Source organism: Xenopus laevis, chromosome 2S (assembly GCF_017654675.1).
Source record: "Xenopus laevis strain J_2021 chromosome 2S, Xenopus_laevis_v10.1, whole genome shotgun sequence".
NCBI lineage: Eukaryota > Metazoa > Chordata > Amphibia > Anura > Pipidae > Xenopus > Xenopus laevis.
Window position 1 is genome coordinate 56,118,570 of NC_054374.1, and position 21,351 is coordinate 56,139,920.

The following is a 21,351-nucleotide window of genomic DNA, read 5'->3' on the forward strand; positions in this document are numbered from 1 at the left end:
ATTTGTCCTAATCCAAGAGCCCAAATCCTAGTCCTATACACCCTAACAATTTTCCTGGCCACACCGTGTCAATTTCCACCTGTGCACTTTGGCGCAAGGCATCAGCTATTTCTGGATTCAAACTGTTAAGTATTCGGATGATTCCAGAAAACTGTTTGGTGCATTCCTCTGCATGAAATAGAATTAAGGCAGGGGTCATTTATACAGAAAGGCTAATCTTGATGGGCTGTGTCTTTTTTTCCCCAATCACATCTATTGTGTATTTATTTAGAGCTCTTTTCAGAATGTTACAGAAAATTGACTCACCATTTTGTGTTGACTTGTTCAGCTGAGCCTCTATGAATATTGAAAACATCTGTGTTTTGACAAATTGTTTTAAAAATTTACGAATTGTTTTAGAACGGACAGCTTTCGAGAAGGCCTTCTCTTCAAATGTGAACTTGCCACCGTTGCTTTCTTTCAAATGTGAGGTGTAATGTCCCATCACCTGCACAAAAAACTGCATGAAGGTTTTTGATACTGCCCCATTGATCTCCTCAGGTGCTAGAAATATAAATAATACAATATGTTAAGTTAATTCATAAAGTTTCTTAATGTGTTGTACACATATAAACAGCTTTTGGTCATAGAGGGAAATGGGAGAACAATTTTGGCTACTTACTATATGATAGAAAAAGCACCCCAAATCTTCTGTTCCATTGAACTAAAGCTGCCTGATCATTTCTGGAATAAATTAACATGAGCTTTCTGCTGTTCCATTTTACCAACCATGCCAGGGGGCAGAAAATAGACGCCCTTGGCAACCTTGAGAGAACTTGTATCTGCATATTTAATAAAAGGCACGGTTTACCCAGGTGCAGTAATTCATTGCAATCAAGAGGATGTTGGCTTTTAACAAGTCACGAATAAATTATATATATTGTGGTGGAGGTGAAAACTAACCCTAAAAAGTTTTTTAAATATATTAATAGTAAAAAGATGCAGGTTGAGAGTGTTGCTCCATTAAATAATGGTACCAGATAAGGCAAATGTGTTAAATCAGTTCTTTTCTTCAGTGTATACAATAGAGGAGTCTGGGTTCACAGGCTCACTTAATAACTGCACGAATGGTTCAGCTCAATCTAGTCAGTGGCTGACTCAGGATATGATTCAAAAAGCTTTAATACAAATTAATGTAAACAAGGCTCCAGGGCCTGATGGCATACACCCCCGGGTTCTAAGAGAGCTTAGTTCAGTTTTAGACCAGCCCTTATTTCTGATTTTCTCAGATTCACTGTCATCTGGTATGGTGCCTATGGATTGGAGAAAAGATGATGTTATTCCAATATTTAAAAAGGGATTACGATCTCAGCCTGGCAATTATAGGCCAGTAAACTTGACATCTGCGGTAGGCAAATTATTTGAAGGCTTGTTATGGGATCACATTCAAAATTTTGTCCTAAGGAATGGCATTATGAGCAACAATCAGCATGGCTTTATGAAGGATAGGTCATGTCAGACGAATTTGATTGCATTTTATGATGTGGTAAGTTAGATTCTGGACAGTGGGGGGGCAGTAGATGTGATCTATTTGGATTTTGCCAAAACGTTTGATACTGTGCCCCACAAACGACTGCTTTCTAAACTAAGGTCCGTTGGGCTTAATGAAGGCGTTTGCACGTGGATAGGAAACTGGCTACAGGATCGGGTACAGAGGGTGGTTGTTAATGGGACATTCTCTACTTGGAGTAAGGTTCTTAGTGGGGTCCCCCAGGGCTCAGTATTGGGTCCACTTTTATTTAACTTGTTCATTAATGACTTAGGGGAGGGTGTTGTAAGTAATGTATCAAGTGTTTGCAGATGACACAAAATTATCCAGCCCAATTAATTCCATCCAGGATGTGGAATCCTTGCAACATGATCTTGACAAACTGGCAATCTGGGCAGCTAAGTGGCAAATGAGATTCAATGTTGATAAATGTAAAGTCATGCACCTGGGATGTAAAAATATCCAAGCCACTTATACCCTTAATGGGACTGCACTAGGCAAATCCATTATGGAAAAGGACCTTGGAGTCCTTGTAGATGATAAACTTGGCTGTAGCAAGCAATGCCAGTCGGCAGCATCCTCTGGATCAACTGGCAGATAGGTAGTTAATAAAAAAAATAAAAAAAAGGTTGAACTCGATGGACATGTGTCTTTTTTCAACCTTACTTACTTACTATGTATATATGCTGATTGGTTGGTATGGTTATTGCACCTAGGCAAACATAGTGCATTTTATTAAAACAAAATTGAACTCTATACTAGTGGGGGGAGGCGGTGGAAAGGAATTAGGACAGTACAGTTGCTTCATTATGCTTTCTTATACTTTTAATATGACATTCAGACCTCTAGTAAGCAAATTAAGCTGTGTTAAAGGGGTGGTTCACCTTTAGGTTAATTTTTAGTATGTTATAAAATGGCTAATTCAAAGCAACTGTTCAGTCACAATTTTTTTTTTTTTTATATATATATAGTTTTTTAATTATTTGCCTTCTTCTGACTCTTTCCAGCTTTCAAATAGAGCGTTACTGATCACATCTAAAAAAACAAATACTCAGAGGCCACACGTTTGTTATTTCTAATTTTTATTACTCATCTGTCTATCCAGGCCCTCTCGTTCATATCCCAATCTCTTATTCAAATCAGTGCATGTTGCTAGGGTAATTTGGGCACTTTATGTTCAGTTGTGGGCTGGCACAAACCGGACTTCACTCCAATATTCAAATGCATATAAAAAGTAGCTTATTTAACAAAAAAGAAAAGATTCTTCTTTTTTTGTTAAATAAACTACTTTTTATCTTTTTGTGCCAGCCTACAACTGAACATAAATATGGAAAATTGCCTCCCCAAGCTGAAAGTCTGGGGCTTGCGGCACCTGGACCCCCTGTTAGTATTGGTAAGTGAACCTTACTATCTTACTAAAAAGCAGCTGGTCCCTTTTACAATGAGAACATGGTTTTTTGCCTTTATGATTGTCGAGAGTTTAAGACTGTTTGACGCTGGCTTTCATTCGATAATCCATGAAGTTTTTCGAAAAGTTGCACAATTAAAATTGTTGCACGTTTTTGTGGAGACGCTTCCCACATGGACAATTTTCGATCCAAATTTTTAGCAAATTAAGCATTATCATGGTAGTTAAAATTATGGGGGGAAAAGTTTTAATAAATAACCCCCTAAATGTAACTTTAAAAGGTGAATAACCCCTTTAATTATTTTAATGAAAATTCACCTCGAAACTTTCAGTGTTTAAACAAGTTATTTCCCACGTCAGTTACCAATAAAAAAAAAAACCATGTACATTGTAAAAATAATCATGGGTCTTACTTCAGCTACTGCAAAATCAATACACTTTGTGCATTTTGTTTGGGAGTAAAGCAAGCAAGGGAAGAAAAAAAGGTTTACCCTAAAAAAATCCAAAAATGGTAAAATAAGTCTTGCTACTACTAACTACCAAAGCTTGATTAACTATGAAATCTCTGAAAAATTCCTCAATGCTTGTATTTTACAGCATCTAAACTCCCACAAGGTATTAGGTAAAGAGATTAAACATCAATATGAATGTCATGGGTTTACCATACAGTGTGATGCACAGTATGCATAGGATTACACAAGTTTGCAGCATAGTTTATGAAATCTCTAAAAAATCATATCAAAACTTTAAATTTATGCTGTGGCGTAAAGGAATGTAGAGGCCGCAATAGACATTTTGTTTCCGTGTGTCTGCTTCTGCCTAGAACACCCTGGGTGATCAATCCCAAGGGCCCTCATGTTCCCCTCTTCTACTTTTTTCCTACGGTTGAGGAAACAAAGAAGCAGCTCCTCACGCAGCCCAGAATAGCCCCAGAAAATAGAATCTACAGTCTAAAGCATGTTGAGTGTATAAACCATGGTTAAATCACTTTAACATAGCTGACATTTATGCTTATGTGCTCCTAAATTGTAGAATATATGTAGTGAAGGGTTTTTAAACAGAGCATTTAACATTTTTACCTAGCATGCAAAACTGTAATAGCACATGTTTTTTTTACCCCTGCTGTCAAAACACTAATCACCTGTCACAAGTTCACAAATAGGGAGATGTGCACTTTTCACAGTTGACTATTTTTAAAATGTGCAGTTGTTGATAAAAGAAATAGTAGTTCATTTCATTGGTAAAATAAGACGACTATATATAGTGTTTCTTACATTTTTTGGTTATCTGTTGATAATCATCTAGAAAAATGCGAATCTGTTCCTTCAATTTTGGTGGCAGAATTTCTTCCTCATCCCCCACCTGGAAAAAAACATACCAATGCTTCATCATCTTTTAACAGAAAAGCCCCAAAACCTTATTCTACACTGATTAATGAATGTTTTTGCAAAAAAGTGTTATTTACTATACATATATACACTTTCATCATCTGATTTTCAAGCTCTTTTTAAATATGTGTGACATAGTGAATGACAGTTAAATTGGCTTGAAAAATGACAACAAGTTTGACGTCTCAATATGATCCCTAGCATATTAAATAAGTATATGTACCCAATTAACCAAATATATGTTCCCTGTAATAAGTTCTACTGTATTTATTATAATATTTGTCCTCCTTTGTGTACTTTTGTACACTGTAAGATTGTACAATGCTGCATATTCTTTGAGCACATAAAGTTATACATATCTACATATTATTATACAAGACCTGGAGTAGGACCTGTTATCCTTTTTCATTAAATTCTTTAAATCTGTGGACAGGCATCTAGTCCTTGATCTTAGCTGAAAAAAGTGCAAGCTTATGGACATATTTGGAGATACTGAGAAGTGGAAGCACCAAATGAGGACAAGTGTATTATAAATATTGAGCATAAAGTAAGCATGTTTTTAAATAACTGTGATTTGTTCATGGTGTCTTAGTCAGTGTCAGTGAAGTACCCATACAGCAGAAATCTTAACTAGAGGCATGCTGTTTCCAAGGTCCCTAAGGACCACCCATCTCAGAGTAAAAGTCTGTCTTCCCTCATCTGATATTAGAGGCACATGCTAGGGGGGCACTGCTTAGGCCCATGTTCACTTCTGAATTAATTAAACTCAAAAGTACCCCTAAATAATAAGGAGCAATCAGGACTTAATTTGCAGAGGAGATCTGGAATTTCATTTGTTGCAACGTGTTACGTAATATCCTTGGGGTTTGTGCAGTGTCAGCCTGCACATGTTTGTACCAAGGACAATGGTTCAAGGTGGCATGTATATTCAATCTTATTAGGAGTCCAGGTTGTACTCCTGTATCTTTGAAAAAGAAGGGGGGTTGTTATGGTAAGCTGACACAATTTCATAAGGGCTATCCGTTCATTTAGAGCATCGAGGCCAGACTTCTATGTACAAAAAGGAGATATTACAAAATAAAAAGTTACTAAAAAGGTTATACAATACAAAGGAATTAAAACTCTCAAAATATCTATGTACTGTACATAGCATGTAGACATTTCTTTTTATATCACGTGTCAAGGTGAAAAGTGGACATACATTGAGCATAGAATTGGGTCTGGATCTGCTCCATTTTTATTCTCCAGCTGGGACATTCCTTTTTATTACCTATGCATGTGTCATTTACACCTTTCCATAAATTGGTATGTGTTCTAGTGCAGTTTCTGTGATTTGATATTGGTGCTTTCCAGTACCAAATTTAATTGGCAGAATATTGCCATGCTTTTATGGGCCCAGAAAGTATTCCTTCTAACTTGTGAGTCTAGGATGGCCCTGTCTGGTATTATCATGAAGCATGTGATCTCCTCAAAAACAATACATGATTTTTGAGGGGCATGAGCACCAAATCAGAGGGTATACAGATCCAGGATCCAAGTTTGTAGTCCATATTTTATTTCATAATTGATCATCCGTTCACCCCGAATGCGGGGGGGGGGGTATATGATTCCTAGATAAAATGTTACAGCTCTGGCTAGACTTTTACCAAGATTAGTGTACCAGCTTTGCACAACCCACCTTACTTTAAAAAGCAAAAGTGCCCTGCTTAACTCTTGCAATGCTTGAGCACTACTGCTCTGGAATGACAATTATGGTTATGGACTATGAAGATTTTCATTCATCCAGGTCATGGTATATCTAGTATAAGTAATTATAAAACAAGTGCACTTGCTGAGTAATCATTGAAGACATTTCACTACTCATCCGAGCATCCGTTTCTGCACCTTAATATGAATTGCCTCTTTCAAACCAGCAGTCTTCTTTATCCAATATTTGGACATTGTTATCTTCAAAGGAGTGTCCCTTTTAGGTGAAGAAAGACAGCTGAGTCTTGCCCTGTAGAGTTGGCTCTCCTATGCTGAGCCATACACTTGGTGAGCAGTTGTTTTGTCTCAGTATAACTCTATATATAACCTGCCTAACTGCTAGTTGATCCAGAGGAAGGCAACAATATAGCATTTGAAGCCTCTCCAATTTGCCTCAGATGGTAAAATTCCTTCCTGACTCCAAGATGGCAATCGGATTAGTCCCTGAATCAACTTGTACTATGAGCTATCTTCCATAACCTTGTATTCCATCACTTGCTAAAAAGCCATCCAACCCCTTTTTAAAGCTTACTAATTTATCAGCTTGTATGACTGATTCAGGGAGAATTCCACATCTTCACAGCTATAACTGTGAAAAGCCCTTCCAAATATTAAGACTTACTGGTAAATAAAGCATTAGCAAGTTTATTATATGATCCCCTATAAATTTCTACATTGTTACATACCCCTTAAGCACCTTTCTGCAGCACGAACAACCTCAACTTGGCTAGTCTTTCCTCATAGCTATGATTTTCCATAGCTTTTACCAACTTTTGCCCTTCTCTATACCCTTTCTAATTCAATAATGTCCTGTTTGAGTGCTGGAGACCAGAACTGTACGGCATATTCTAGATGGGGGTCTTACCAGTGCTCTTTACAGTGGAAGAATGACCCCCTCTTCCCATGAATCTATGTCCCTTTCAATACAGCTCAAGACCTTATGTGCCCTTGATGCTGCTGACTGGCATTGCTTGCTACAGCCAAGTTTATCTACTCCAAGTACTTCCATTGAGGATTTGCCTAGTGCGCATAAAGGGTATAAGTGGTTTGGATATTTGTACATCCCAGGTGCATGACTACATTTATCATCACTGAATCTCATTTGCCACTTATCTGCCCAGATTAACAGTTTGTCAAGATGTTGCAAGGATGCCACATCCTGGTTGGAATCAATTGGGCTGGATAGTTTTGTGTCATCTGCAAACAGCGATACATTACTTACAATACCCTCCCCATAGTCATTAATGAACAAGTTAAATAAAAGTGGACCCAATACCGAGCCCTGAAGAACCCTAATCCAAGTAGAGAATATACCATTAACAACTACCCTCTGTACCCAATCCTGTAGCCAGTTTCCTATCCATGTACAAACAATTTCAATAAGCCCAACAGACCTTAGTTTAGAAAGCAGTCATTTGTGGGGCACAGTATAAAATGATTTGGCAAAATCCAAATGATCACATCTATTGCTCCCCTGCTGTCCAGCATCTTACTTACCTCATCATAAAATGCAATCTAATCCAATATGCCGATTGCTGCTCATAATGCCATTCACTAGGACAAAATTTTGAATGTGATCCCTTAACAAGCCTTCAAATGATTTGCCCACAACAGATGTCAAACTTACTGGCCTATACTTGCTTGGAATGATATCAGCTTTCCTCCAATTCATAGATACCATACCAGATTCTAAGAAAATCAGAGATAGGGACTGGCCTAAAACTGAACAAAGCTGGCTGAGAACCCATGGTTGTATGTCATCTCGCCCTGGTGCCTTGTTTACATTAATTTTTATTAAAGCTTTATGAACCATATCCTGAGTCAGCTACTGACAAGATTCAGCTGAGCCAACAGTGCAGTTATGAAGTGAGCCTGGGAACTCTGATTCCTCTATTGTATACACTGAAGAAAATAACTAATTTAGCACATTTGCCTTTTCTGTATCTGTTACAACCATAGTGGTACCATTATTTAAAGGAGTAACATACTCAACCCACATCTTTTTCCTATTAATATACTTGAATAACTTTTTGGGGTTAGTCTTCGGCTCAGCCTCAATGCACGCTTCATTTCCTATCCTTGCCTACTGGATTGCAGTTTTACAACATTTATTATAGTGTTTATATTCACTAAATGCAGCCTCTGACTTGTAGTTTTTAAATGCCTCTCTTCTGTCCTATTAACTTCTATATTACGTCTATATTAAGTCACATAGGGTGATTCTTAGTGCTTCATACTCTTTAAGTGAATAAATTCAGAACTGTAACAATTTAATAATAATTGAATGACAACCATTTCTGTTCTGTATTTTTAACAGAAAACATAATGCCCCAATCTATGCTCTGAAGGACAGCCCTTAAAGGAACACACACCAAAAAATGAAAATGTTTTAAAGTAATAAAAATATCATGTACATATGCAAAAAAGACTCAGATGGGGCTTAATGAGATAATGACAGACTTCAGGTGTTGGGGTGTCCACTAAATTGACAATATATAAACCAAGAAAGAAAGAACCAAAGGGACTTATCCCCACACTACATAGGCCTGAAAAAATATGTTATTGAAAACAAAATAATAATAATGAGTGGCAAAATAAAATAAAAGGCAATTTTTATTCACCACCATGCCATATTGAAACCAGTGAAATTAAAAACATTTAAAATAATGAGCAGCGCTGCATGTGGAAATGAAGGGATCCCTTCTAAGAGGACAAACCCAGAAGCTGGTTGTGTTAACCAACAAAGGGAAAATTAGCATGCAAATGGTTTGGGAACAAGATTGTACATGTACGTTTTAAAGTGCAATAATTCAATGGGATTCAGTTGAATAAGTCCATCTTGATCCTAAAGGAAAAATTTCCAAAGTTATGTGGTGGACAGCATGTCAATATTCCCCTACTTCATATAATATGAAACGGATTGGCAAGAAAGGGGGGGGGGGTTTTGAAACCCCAAAGTCTCTGGTGTTTGAGGGTCAGCTGTTTCGCGTTGTGGCGAAACAGCTGTCGAGGTTCGGCGCTGCACTGGCTGTGGGGGGTCCCTCCTTGGACTGTATGCTGGCGTGACTGGGGGAGGTCAAGGACATCAATATCGCACATCCGCTCCAAGGAACCACGGTCTGATCTGTCAGCATAATCCGCGAGACGGTCTGTATAATTTCATTTTATATGAGGGCTACAGAACCGTTACAAGAAGCGGTGGCATTTGCGAACATTTGGGTTACCCTTGGAAACATATGCGGTGACATTTTCACTTTGACGGCTTAATCGCCAGTGTTCACTGGAGGCGATTTAACCCTCTCTCCCGGCCTTTGAAGCCCCAGCACGTCTAGTAAGCATCAACCCTCGGATTGGAGTTATCCAATTACTGACCCTCAAACACCAGAGACTTTGGGGTTTCAAACCCCCCCCCCCCTTTCTTGCCAATCCGTTTCATATTATATGAAGTAGGGGAATATTGACATGCTGTCCACCACATAACTTTGGAAATTTTTCCTTTAGGATCAAGATGGACTTATTCAACTGAATCCCATTGAATTATTGCACTTTAAAACGTACATGTACAATCTTGTTCCCAAACCATTTGCATGCTAATTTTCCCTTTGTTGGTTAACACAACCAGCTTCTGGGTTTGTCCTCTTAGAAGGGATCCCTTCATTTCCACATGCAGCGCTGCTCATTATTTTAAATGTTTTTAATTTCACTGGTTTCAATATGGCATGGTGGTGAATAAAAATTGCCTTTTATTTTATTTTGCTACTCATTATTATTATTTTGTTTTCAATAACATATTTTTTCAGGCCTATGTAGTGTGGGGATAAGTCCCTTTGGTTCTTTCTTTCTTGGTTTAAAAATATCATGTAGTGTTTCCCTGCACTGGTAAAACTGATTTGCTTTAGAAACACTACTATAGTTCATATAAAAAAGCTGCTGTGTAGCAATGGTGGAAATTGAAAAAAGGCTATATGGCACAGGATAAATAGTGGATAACAGATATTATGTTGTACAGAGCTTATCTGCTATGTAACACAAGCTTATTCTCCTTTGAATAACTGCCCCCATTGCTATACAGCAGCTTATTTATATAAACAATTTAATTTCTGAAGCAAACACAGTAGTTTTAACAGTGCAGGGCAACACCACTATATTTTTATTACTTTAAGGGCAGTGGCACACGCTGCTATTGGGGGAGATTAGTCGACCAGCGACAAATCGCCTCTTCTTCCGCAACTAATCTCCCCTAAATGGCATCATAAGGAAACTTCGGGCGACTTCGGAAAGTCAAAGCGGGAAGGCATTTAGGGGAGATTAGTCGCCGAAGATGTGATTTTCACTGAGTGACTAATCTCCCCCAGTAGCAGCGTGTGTCACACGGTTTTTTGATGTTACTGTTCCTTTAAGGCACTAAAATTTGCTTTTCTGAAACTCTTGTTTTTTTGCACCAGACATTAAATGAGATCAGATTATGGTCACTATTACACAAGGTTTACTTGCACATTTGCTATATGTTATGGGTATGGATCATTAGAGATCACTAGATTCAGTATAGCACTTTTTCTGGTTGGCTCCTCAACAACTTGTGCCATAAAATTGTCATGCAACAAGTTTATAAACTTGTTCCCATTAACTGTCATGGCAGTACTGTTGCTCCAGTCAATATCTGGGTAATTAAAAGTCTCCATTATCATTACTTTCCCCAAATTAGCAGCATTTTCTATTTGCATCAGGAGCTTAGCCTCCTCCTCCTCACTTACATTAGGAGGTCTATAGCATACTCCTACAATCAATTTGCTGGACTCTTTACAATCGGTGAAGAGCTCCACCCATAAGACTTCAGCCCCCTTATTTTCGAACATCACCTCCTCCTTTATATTAGCTTTTAAATTCTTCCTAACAAACAGAAATACCCCCTCTCCATTCTATTGCCTCTGTCCCTCTGAAACAAAGTATAGAAGCTGATATTAACTGCCCAGTCATGCGACTCAGCCATTCAGCCATGTTTCGGCCACACCAATCACATCATATTTCTCCTCCAGCGTCAGCACCAGCTCTCCCATTTTACCAGTCATGTTTCGGCCACACCAATCACATCATATTTCTCCTCCAGCGTCAGCACCAGCTCTCCCATTTTACCAGTCAGACTCCTTCCATTTGCAAACATACATTTTCATACTGGTACCATACTGAACATATGACATGTGGTCCTCCCACATGTCATATGTTATATAAATATATAATATATGACACGTGGAAGGACCACATGTATAAGTTTTAAAAAAAAAAACAATTGGCGGTCAGGGGCCCTCCATAAAAGTTAAAAAACAAATTTTACTGGTAGCCAGCCACTACCCCCTACAAGTAAAAAAAACAAAAACATTTGTGCCCAGGCCCCCCCACAAGTTAAAAAAACATTGGTGGCCAGGGCCCTCCCTCTACTAGTTAAAAAAACCCATTGGCGGTCCCCATAGAATATTTTTAAAAAACATTGGTGGCCAGGGGCCTATAGAGTACTAAAATAATATAATGGGGCTAGGAGTATAACAAAATTTTAAAAAAAACATATTGGTGTTCAGTGGAACAGCGATGACTGGTTTTCAGTTTCCTTTAGCTTCTTTCCTGGCTTTGGGCCTTTTTGCGGCTTCGATCAGTGCCAAACTTCCTTTCTGGCTGCCCCTGGGCCCTGCAGTCCTAGAGCCCGCACTACCCCCCTCTCTGCGAGCAAGCGCAGGAGCACTGGGGAGCTGCACATTCCCAGTGCTCCACAGAAAGCCGCTGGGCGGCATGCTGCTCCTCATATTTTGCATCCTAGGCTGGGCCACAAATACGGGCCTGCTTCGGTACTGCAGCTTCGGCTAATTTTGTGGCTTCAGGACTGCAGCTTTGGCTCTGGTTACCGCTTCGGCACTTTGGAAAGTGCATCACAGCTGGTCTAGGCCCGGTACAACTGTATCCCCTGTGCCCCCCTGAAGTGTGTGTGTGACTTGGTTTTGTGTGCTATTATAATTTATGAGTTTATTTGTCTAATGTGTTTGCATATAACTGTGTATACTATGTTTCACTGTGAAAATATATGTATATTCTGATAGCTTTCATGTCTCAAAACTTCTGGTTTACTTACATCTTACTACCTGACCTCTTTATCTCATTCATTCCAAATTTCTCTACAATCCCAACTTCTGTTTTTTAAAAAAGCCTTAATTTATCCATATAATCTCTATCTCTCTGGGACTGGTGTGGGTATTACTTCTACCATAACATAGTAAATGGTGGAGGGTCTCCCAATTCAGTGACCAAGACCTGAGTTTATTTAATGCACAAACACACTGTTGATTTGCCTGGGAGACGAGCAGTTCATTGTTTAGTGTGGACAAGGGATAAGAAATCGTTTGTGATATTGCCCTCGGTAAGGTGTTGAATCTATTGGACATTGATTCGTATTTCTGAAGACCTTTATTTTGCCTGTATAGTAATCCCTGCTCTCCTTACATTTTATTAACTTTTTTTAATGAGACAAACTGTTGACCTTTAATTTATTAATGGGGCCCAAATGAATTCAGAAGTCTCTTATTGTTAGAAAAGAAAAATAACAAAACACCTCACTAGGCACCATTTATATCTGATGAGATCACCAAGGACCATTTAAAAGTACAGTATAGGATTTACAGAATATTCACAGGTCTTGTGTATTTATATAATCATAGACTCAGTTGGAGCTTGTGTACACATTGGCACCAATGCATTAGCGCATAGCAACTGATCAACAATTAGGTTTAATCGATTCACTTCCAGAATAATTAAATATAATAATTGATTGGCTGCTATGGACAAAAGCATAGTAATCATACTGATTACTGGAAAGCTTCAAACTTTCATACAACCAGCCCAAGGTAACTAGGGTGTCACAGATGTACCACTTACATACTATCTATTTCAGATTTAAAAATAAAACTTTTCATACTGGTTCAGTGAAAGCATTGCTTTGCCCATCTCCAGTCTTGGGAGAATTAGGCTACAACACCCAATACTTTCACTCTGAAACAAGACAGTGTTTTCTAAAAGACTGAGTTACTAGGTGTCCAGATAATTACAGGCTTAATAAAACATGGGCAATGGTTAGATGTAAAAGGAACAAAATGAAAATAGCGGACTCACCTTTTGTATGAGTTTTCCTTCACACAAATCTACCAGTAAAACCTACAAAGAAAAGACACTACATCATTGCTTTGCTGCATTAATACAGTGCAATATTAATGTTTTAATAGAGTACAGTAGTTAATTACATAGGCTGAAATTGAATAACATATTCCAAATCGGACTTTTTTTTCATGGTTTCTTACAGTAAAAGGGCACCTAAAAACTACATATTTATAGCATACAGCAAAATATCAAGTGCCTAACTCTGAAAAAACATTTAAAGATCTGCTTATGAAGAGATCTGAAAATGCAAAAGCAGAAGGCATCCTTCAAATCTGTAAGAATTCAAGTGGTCTGCAAAAGAATGGTTCAGCCTATCAAAAAATATATGAAGAAAGCACATTCACTATGTAAGAGCATTATTTCGGTTATACATTTCAAAAGGTGTCACACAATAGTGTGACAACAAGTTTAACAGTGTTATTTATTTTTAGGGATGCACCGAATCCACTATTTTGGATTCAGCAGAACCCCAGAATCCTAATTTGCATAGGGTGGGAAGGGGAAAAAAATGTCCTTGTTTCGTGATAAAAAGTCAAGCAATTTTCCTCCACGTACCTAATTTGCATATGCAAATTAGGATTTGGTTCGGCCGGGCAGAAGGATTCGTCCGAATCCTGCTGAAAAAGGCCGAATCCCGGATTCGGAGCAACCCTATTTATTTTATGATCACAGAAGCCTTCTCTGAACCAACTTCCATTAATAACCGCAGGTCAGCCTTTTCCGTTACCTTTAAAATGCTTAGAACACAAATTGAGACACTTTTTTCAATACTGGGCAATTTTGCTCATGGGTAATAACCCATAGCAACCAATCAATGATTGGCTTTTTTTAAAAGCCAGCTGGAGGTATAACAGGGAATGCAACAATTTGGTTGCCATGGGTTATTGCCCCTGGGCAAATTTTCCCAGTGTTGGTACATGGCCCCTGCCCGCAACCATTTGCAGAACTTCCTGTATACCAACCAGATTTGTGATCCTTTTTTAGGCAGGTTTCCACACAGGGAATTTCACTGAAACTGTGTTAACTATAGCTGTCTATAATATCCATGCTGCTAAGGGACCAGGGATAATATTCCATCTTTTGATCTCTCTGCGGCATTTAGTACCATTGGATTTTCTCCCCTCGCTATATGCAGAACTTTGATGCAAAATTTTATTACCACATCATGTTACAAGCAACATGGACCCTTTATCAACTGTGCAACCAGTCAAACACAGGTTTTAAAAGCAAATAAAGGCAGTGGCATAACTACTTGTCATGGGGCCTGGTACAGAATGGGCATCTGGGGCCCCCCCTGTCATGCCCTCCCCCTATGAATCATGTGCTGGAGTGCTGCCATGCATGCTGTAAAATCTCCCCCTGTCCAGCCGTCCTCAATAACCATTATCGAAGTTCCAGTGGGCTTGGGTGCAATCGCACTCCCGCAGCCATGGTAGTAGCGCCACTGGGCAAAACTTAGTCCCTGTGTGAAATATATAATGAAGCAATAGAATTCTTAATGAATAGGATGCAATTTAACTGTAGGAATGGCAAGATATGGGATGACTAACGTAGTTGGCCAGGTTAATTATATTGCAATATATGGACAAACAATTCCTGGTTTTGTTTAAAGGGTAAGTCATTTTGTTTTTTGCTTAAGGCACAAAATGTCTCAATTTCTTAAATATATTTTTAATGGGTTGAGTGCAGAAGACTTCTTGTATTTGTCTGAAAATGTATCATTATTACTAAAGGGGTAAACATTTGAAAGTTTGCCTAATAGCAACACAAGTGAAATAAAATGTTGCATGAACTATACAGCTGTATGGCAAGATAAATGTGGAGTATAAATGAGTTTATTTTACATACAAATGGCACATTTACAATCATAACTGCAGTACACTAAGCACACAAATGAAACATTGCATACCTGTGTCATACACTCATCTGTACTTTTGACCTGACCCATAACACATCCGTAACACCATTGCATTTTCCTGAAAAAGGTATAAGGTGGGAAGGGTACACACAAACAAAAGTACCAGGTCTCAGTCTGCGTTCACATGCACACAGCTAATTGCTTGCAAATCTAATTATTTAATAGGTGCTAGAATATGAAAATCTCATACTTACCACTGTGTTTTGGCATACAAATATGTACCTATATATTCAAAACATGCTTCTTAAAAGTAACAAAAGCAGGGACAGACTGACAAAGTTGATAGCAGCTTTTGTCATTGCAGCTGGTGCAGCACCAAATTTGCCTCTTTTTTTTACCCCTCTCAAAGAGAACCAGGGATTCCCAAGACAAAATATAGCGTTAACATACTGACCAATGTAAACAACCTGTGCTTGAACACAACTGGTGCTTCCACTTTGCTGTAAGTAAGAAGTGCTATGAACTTATTAGATACATCAGTGGCAGTTAAATGGACAGGGCCAGGCAACTGATTAATTGCTCAAGTTTTGTTTCTCAAGCAAAGTCCAAAAGCTGTTCATAGCAAGAGAACGGCAATGTCGCTGCTTGGGAGACGCTGCTGCTGGTCTGGTCACATTTTTACTATTCCTCTTTACCAGGAGACAAAGAAGGCATGTAAAGATTCCTCAGGGCCGCTGAAGGGTAAAGCATTAAGTTACTCCAGGCTGCTGCCCCCTCTTCCTGTGCTCCTGTCCCGATCTCCTGCCCAATATCTCTGGGCAGTGCCTAGGCACGATGTTCAGGAGGAAGCGGCAGACAGTGGCGGAAAGCAAAGCTACTCATACTTAACTTCTGCACTAAATCACTCACTGTGGTACCGACAGCGCCCACCCCCTGCTCCTCTGCTGGTTGTTCAGGCATCACATCTGGCACAAAGGGGCAACGATGCGCGGCCCAGGTGCGGATTTGCGCACGTCCGAACTTCTGGCAGGCCCCGGTGCAATCGCACCACTTGCATCCCCGGTAGTTCCGCCACTAAATAAAGGAAGTATCCACCCCCTTCTCCTTAGGCCACTGCCTATTTACAAGGACCTAGCACCAGTCGAAATTATCTATAGTTTCCATTAGAACATTTCCCCTTCTCCTTGGACCAATGCCCATTTAAAAGGGACTAGCACCAGTCCATTTATTAAATCCTCCATAATGTTTTTTCTATTACTATGTCTGTATTTCATACTATAAATAACCTATGACAATCCTTGTATAAAGTTCCAAGATATCATGGAACGTCTCACTCTGGAGCCTTTCTGAAATAAAACATCATATACTTACAATAAAGTACAGCCAATACTTCCTCACAGACACAAAACTACAGGTAGATTTAAACTGCCATGGTTTCGAATAAGGATTAAATTGCAGATAGTTAGCGATGTATTAACTATAACTTTCTTTTGACCACAGCTCATTCTAATATGTAGCATAGAACCAGAGCTAATACGGTATCTGCAAAAGAAGGAAGTTGATGTGAACATCTCACAAATAGCACTTCACATTCCATGTATCATTCATCTAGCCGATACTGCAACAATTTCATTTTACAATACATACATACCTCTCTGCAGAGATTTAATTACTGTCCATTTTTGCGGTCAATGAAAATGTAATATTAGCTTCAGCATACCGAAATAAGAATTTTCTAAATACAATCAGTTAAAAATTCTGTACCGTTTCTGAAATAATCGTGTTTATCTTCACTATTCCTGTCTCAGCATCTGTTTCTCCTCATTCTGTCTTTATTCAGGAGTTGGGTGTCAGATGAATGATCCAATATATCATATCACCTAGAAGATTTATTGGAGCTTACTCTATTAAAATCACCAAAAATCCTGTCTCTCTACATGCAGAATTTGTGCAAAAGTTAGATTTTGTTTGTACTGGAATCAGTTGTTTGAGTGAGCTCTAATTCATCTGCTAGGAAAGAGAACTCCCCCTATAATATATATTGGATCATTCATATGACACCCAACTGCTGCATGAAGACAGAATGGAGAGAAACAGATGCTGAGAGAGGAATAGTGAATATAAACTTGATTATTTCAGAAACAAAGCAAAATATTTAATTGATTGTATTTAGAAAGTGTCTTACTTCAGCATGAGGAAGCATAAATAATATTTTCATTTTCGTGATCGTTCCCCTGTAATTTCATTAAAATGCCTTGCCACACTTGTATCTGAGTGTTTGTTTTTAAATTCCTGATATCTCCTTTGGGCTCCTCAATCTCCAGACCTCAAGGACTGTTAAAACTATGGTCAAGGAGCATAAATGAGACATCAGGAATTTTAAAACAAAGTGTGAGGCTAAAGTGTAAGCAAAGAAGGGGGTACTGGAAAAGTAAATTACTACAGTACAAGGCTAAATGGATTAAGAAATGAAACACAATCTATCCAGAGGGATTAAATCATACTTGGCATGTGAAGTGCATTTTGTAAGAGTGACTTCTGTTCTTAAGCAAACATTGACTCTGGTTCTATGTTTATCATACATAATTCAACTTTGGTGGTAAGAAGTATATAGTTAATACACCACATAGCTCTTTATATTATCTGTAGTTTAATCTTTATACTAACCCATGGCAATTTCACTCCACCTGTAGTCTTTCATTACGTTTAATGTGAATAAGTATTGCCTGTACAGGTTCTATATTGTAAGTATATGATAGACATTGTTTCTCTGCATTAAATCTCAGGAAAGCTCCTGAGAGCAGTTCCTAAACTTCATGAAATTTTATTCAGCATAGTCATGGACTATTTATAGCATGAATTACGGACGGTGTAATGGAAAACATGAACTATGAACTTGTACCCTTGTGAATCGGCAGTGGCACAAGGAGAAGGATTGGATACTTCAGTTGTATGTGTGACTGTTTGATTACACAATAGATAATTAAGCCTCACTTAACTAGGCAATCATTAAAGGAGAATTCAACCATTAACTAAAAAAAAAAAAAAAAACATACCCCACGTAGACCCCCCTACCCTACGGAGCAGGTGGCAGTTCAAGGCAGCCATCTTCCGGGTCTTCAGTAATCTGAGACCGGCAAAGCAGCGCATGCGCAGTTGGAGCAATTTTCCCGGTTTGTGACAACTGCGCATGTGCCGTAACAGACGGAATTGCAGAATCATCGGAAGAAGACATGAAGACCCAGAAGATGGCTGCCGTGAACTGCGATTAGGGTTGCCACCTTTTTTAAAATGTATTACCGGCTGCTGGGGGGCGAGGTCACAAAGGGGCGGGTTGTGACGTCAAAAGGGGCGGGCCGCGCCACTGTCGCTAGAAGAAGTAAAAGATAAGGTAAATTCTAGGGGATTGGGGGCAGGCCAAGGGCTCCTTTTAATGGTATTTCAAATTTACCGGTAGCTACATTGTAAAATACCAGCCGGATGGTAACCCTAACTGCGATCCCTGAATCTGCACCGAGGAGTAAGTAAAAAGTTAGGGGCATTTGCCTGGGGGGGGGCAGCTAGGCTGGGGGGCAGGGTCAGACTGGCCCGGCATGGCACCGGGAAAAAAACTGGTGGGCCCCAGGCTCGCCAGCCCAGGTCCGCACCCACAACAGTTTCTCTGACAAAGGGCACCCACGCAGTGACCTCCGACAAAGGGGAAAAAAAATCTTGCAGCATACAGTGTTTACGCATGCGCACGAACGTGGGGGCCAGTGGGCCCTGGGCCCCCCAGTCCGACACTGCTGGGGGGGAGGAGGGAGGGGGGGTCTACATATACAAAATGTTAAAACATTTCCGCTTTTTATAGATAACACAATAAATTGATCTACTGCAAAATGGTTTTAAGTTAACAAAACTAGGATGCCACAATTGTTTTGATATTAAAATAATACAATTTTGTTAGTCCATACAAAACTTAACATTCTTTCAGAGCTAAAAAAAACAAGGCTGACTATAATATTGACATAATATTGACAATATTGAGTTAATATTTGGAAACACACCCTTTGCCGTTCCTATAGCTATAAATGAACTTTCTACACCTCTTTACTGATAGATTTGGACTACTCTTCCAGATTTGGAGGATACTAACTGCAGTTATCGGGCATCTTCACAAATGTTTAATGGGATTTCGAATTGGACTCATTATGGACTACTTCTCAACCATCCAGCAAAACTGGGTGGATTTTTTAAGTGTGTTTTGGTCACTGTTCTAATGGACCCATAATCTGAACCAAAGAACAAGCCTTTCCAATTCTGGATTTAATATTACATTCCAAAATGACAGTTGCAGTGGGCTTATGGCAGGCATGTCCAAAGTCAGGCCCGTGGGCCAATTGCGGCCCGTTTCCAAATTTACACCTGCCCTCAGCCTCCATCATGAAATTAATAATAATGTGGCCCCACAGCACAGTGCAATCAGGAATCGAGTAGCTATAGCAGTAATATTTGGGCACATTAGTGTCTATTGCTAACACCTTCAGCATACAGGTAGCAGTATAGACCAAGTGGCAAATCATTTCACTAATCATGTGCTCAAATATTACTGCTACGGCTACGCAATTTCTTGTTTAAATGAGGCACGGAGAATAAGTCCTAACAGACTCCACTTCTCCACTTCATAAACGTTGTGTACGCGTCCATCTACAGGAGTGAATGATCCTGATCGCAAGCTAGTTACCTTGGAATAGATGTCAGGCTGAATGGTCGGCCCTCACACATTTTCACCTCACTAAATCTGGCCCTCGCTGCAAAAAGTTTGGACACCCCTGATCTAGACATAGAACCTTTTCTAAAGCACTTACAATACTTCCTCTGCCAGCTGCCCAAGAAATGGGTCACTATTTCTAAATCAGGTCACATTAATCATTGTTGTAAATAAAATCGGTGATTCTTGTAAATACAATCAAATTGTACTAAGAGTTAAAAAAAAAAAAGTATCTTACAAACCTCTTCCATTGGTTGGTCTAAAATACTAGACAGGAACTGGTTTTGAACACCAACAATAAAAGGAGCTGGGCAACTCACAGTGTCAATAAGAACATGTGGTAGAACTGGAATGTATGTGTGTTCCCAGGCAAATGGATATAAGAGAGCCACAACAGCATGGATGCACTCCGACAAAATACTGTAAAACATATAGTAAAAAGTAGAGTAATTTTTTTTAATGAGTCAATTGCTAAAGAATGGTTAATTATGAAAAAAATCTATACATTTATCAGAAAAGTTTCTCATGCCAGGCAATCCTTGGTATTTAAATTTTTAAATCAGCTTTCTCAATATACCTTTGCTTTGTGGGCTAATCATTCCACAGTTTATTTAAAGGGATTCTGTCACAGGAATACATGTTTTCTCAAGGGCTATTCATATTCCAGTCCCTTATTCAAATCAATGCATGATAGCTAGTGTAATTTGACCCTAGTTACCAGATTGCTTAAAATGCAAATTGAAGTGCTGCTGAATAAAAAACTAAATAACTCGAAAACCTTAAATAATAATAAATGAAAACCAACTGCAAATTGTCTCAGAATATCACTCTCTGCATCATACTAAAAGTTATCTCAAGGGTGAACAACCCCTTTAACCTGCACCCTGCCCGAGCTGACGATTCCTGCTGGTCACTGCTGCTTGTACAATGAAAATAGAAAGCAGCGAGCAAGCAAGTTAGTGCCCGCACCTTACAAATCAGGGGGGATTCTGGGGGCTCAGTTCCGATGCCTATGTCCTTGCCAACATATAGAAGACATGCTCAATTGGATTAAAATCAGGTGACGGGCTTGTCTAAACATATATGCAATTATAAAGTATGTAATGTTTATGAAATCAAGTTAATCTTCAGTATCTCAAACCTTCCAACATCTTGGAAATAGAAAGAGGGACAAAAAGATTTGCCACACCCATTTTTGTGGCCACACCCACAATTACCGTGTTAATTTTATAAAATTTGGCAGGTTATGAAAGTTTGAACACATTTATGTGTTTTTTTATGTGCTATAACAGTTTTAATAATGAAGGTGAATTGCCATTTAAGCGGCAAATCACTTTATTTTAAATTGTAACAATTGCTTCTTTGCTTATCTGAAATTGTCACAAAAGTATCTAAGTACACTTGCCTCATATTCTGGGCTCTCTGCCACAAGACAATTAAGGTTTAGAAAATGTGTATCTTTTTCTGGCTGTTCAG

General features: G+C 38.9%; 1 protein-coding gene across 2 annotated transcripts in view; it reads right to left on the reverse strand.

Moving 5' to 3' along the window:
- Positions 1 to 21,351, reverse strand: part of dennd2d.S (DENN/MADD domain containing 2D S homeolog) — a 109,554-nt gene that overhangs the window by 13,936 nt on the left and 74,267 nt on the right. Inside the window, exons 8-11 of one of the 2 annotated variants that reach the window (XM_041583165.1) lie at positions 20,196 to 20,295; positions 13,223 to 13,264; positions 4,211 to 4,298; positions 307 to 543 (exon numbers count right to left, since the gene is read on the reverse strand). In XM_041583165.1, coding sequence (XP_041439099.1) covers positions 307 to 543; positions 4,211 to 4,298; positions 13,223 to 13,264; positions 20,196 to 20,295 — 467 coding nt within the window. 2 annotated transcript variants of the gene reach the window in all.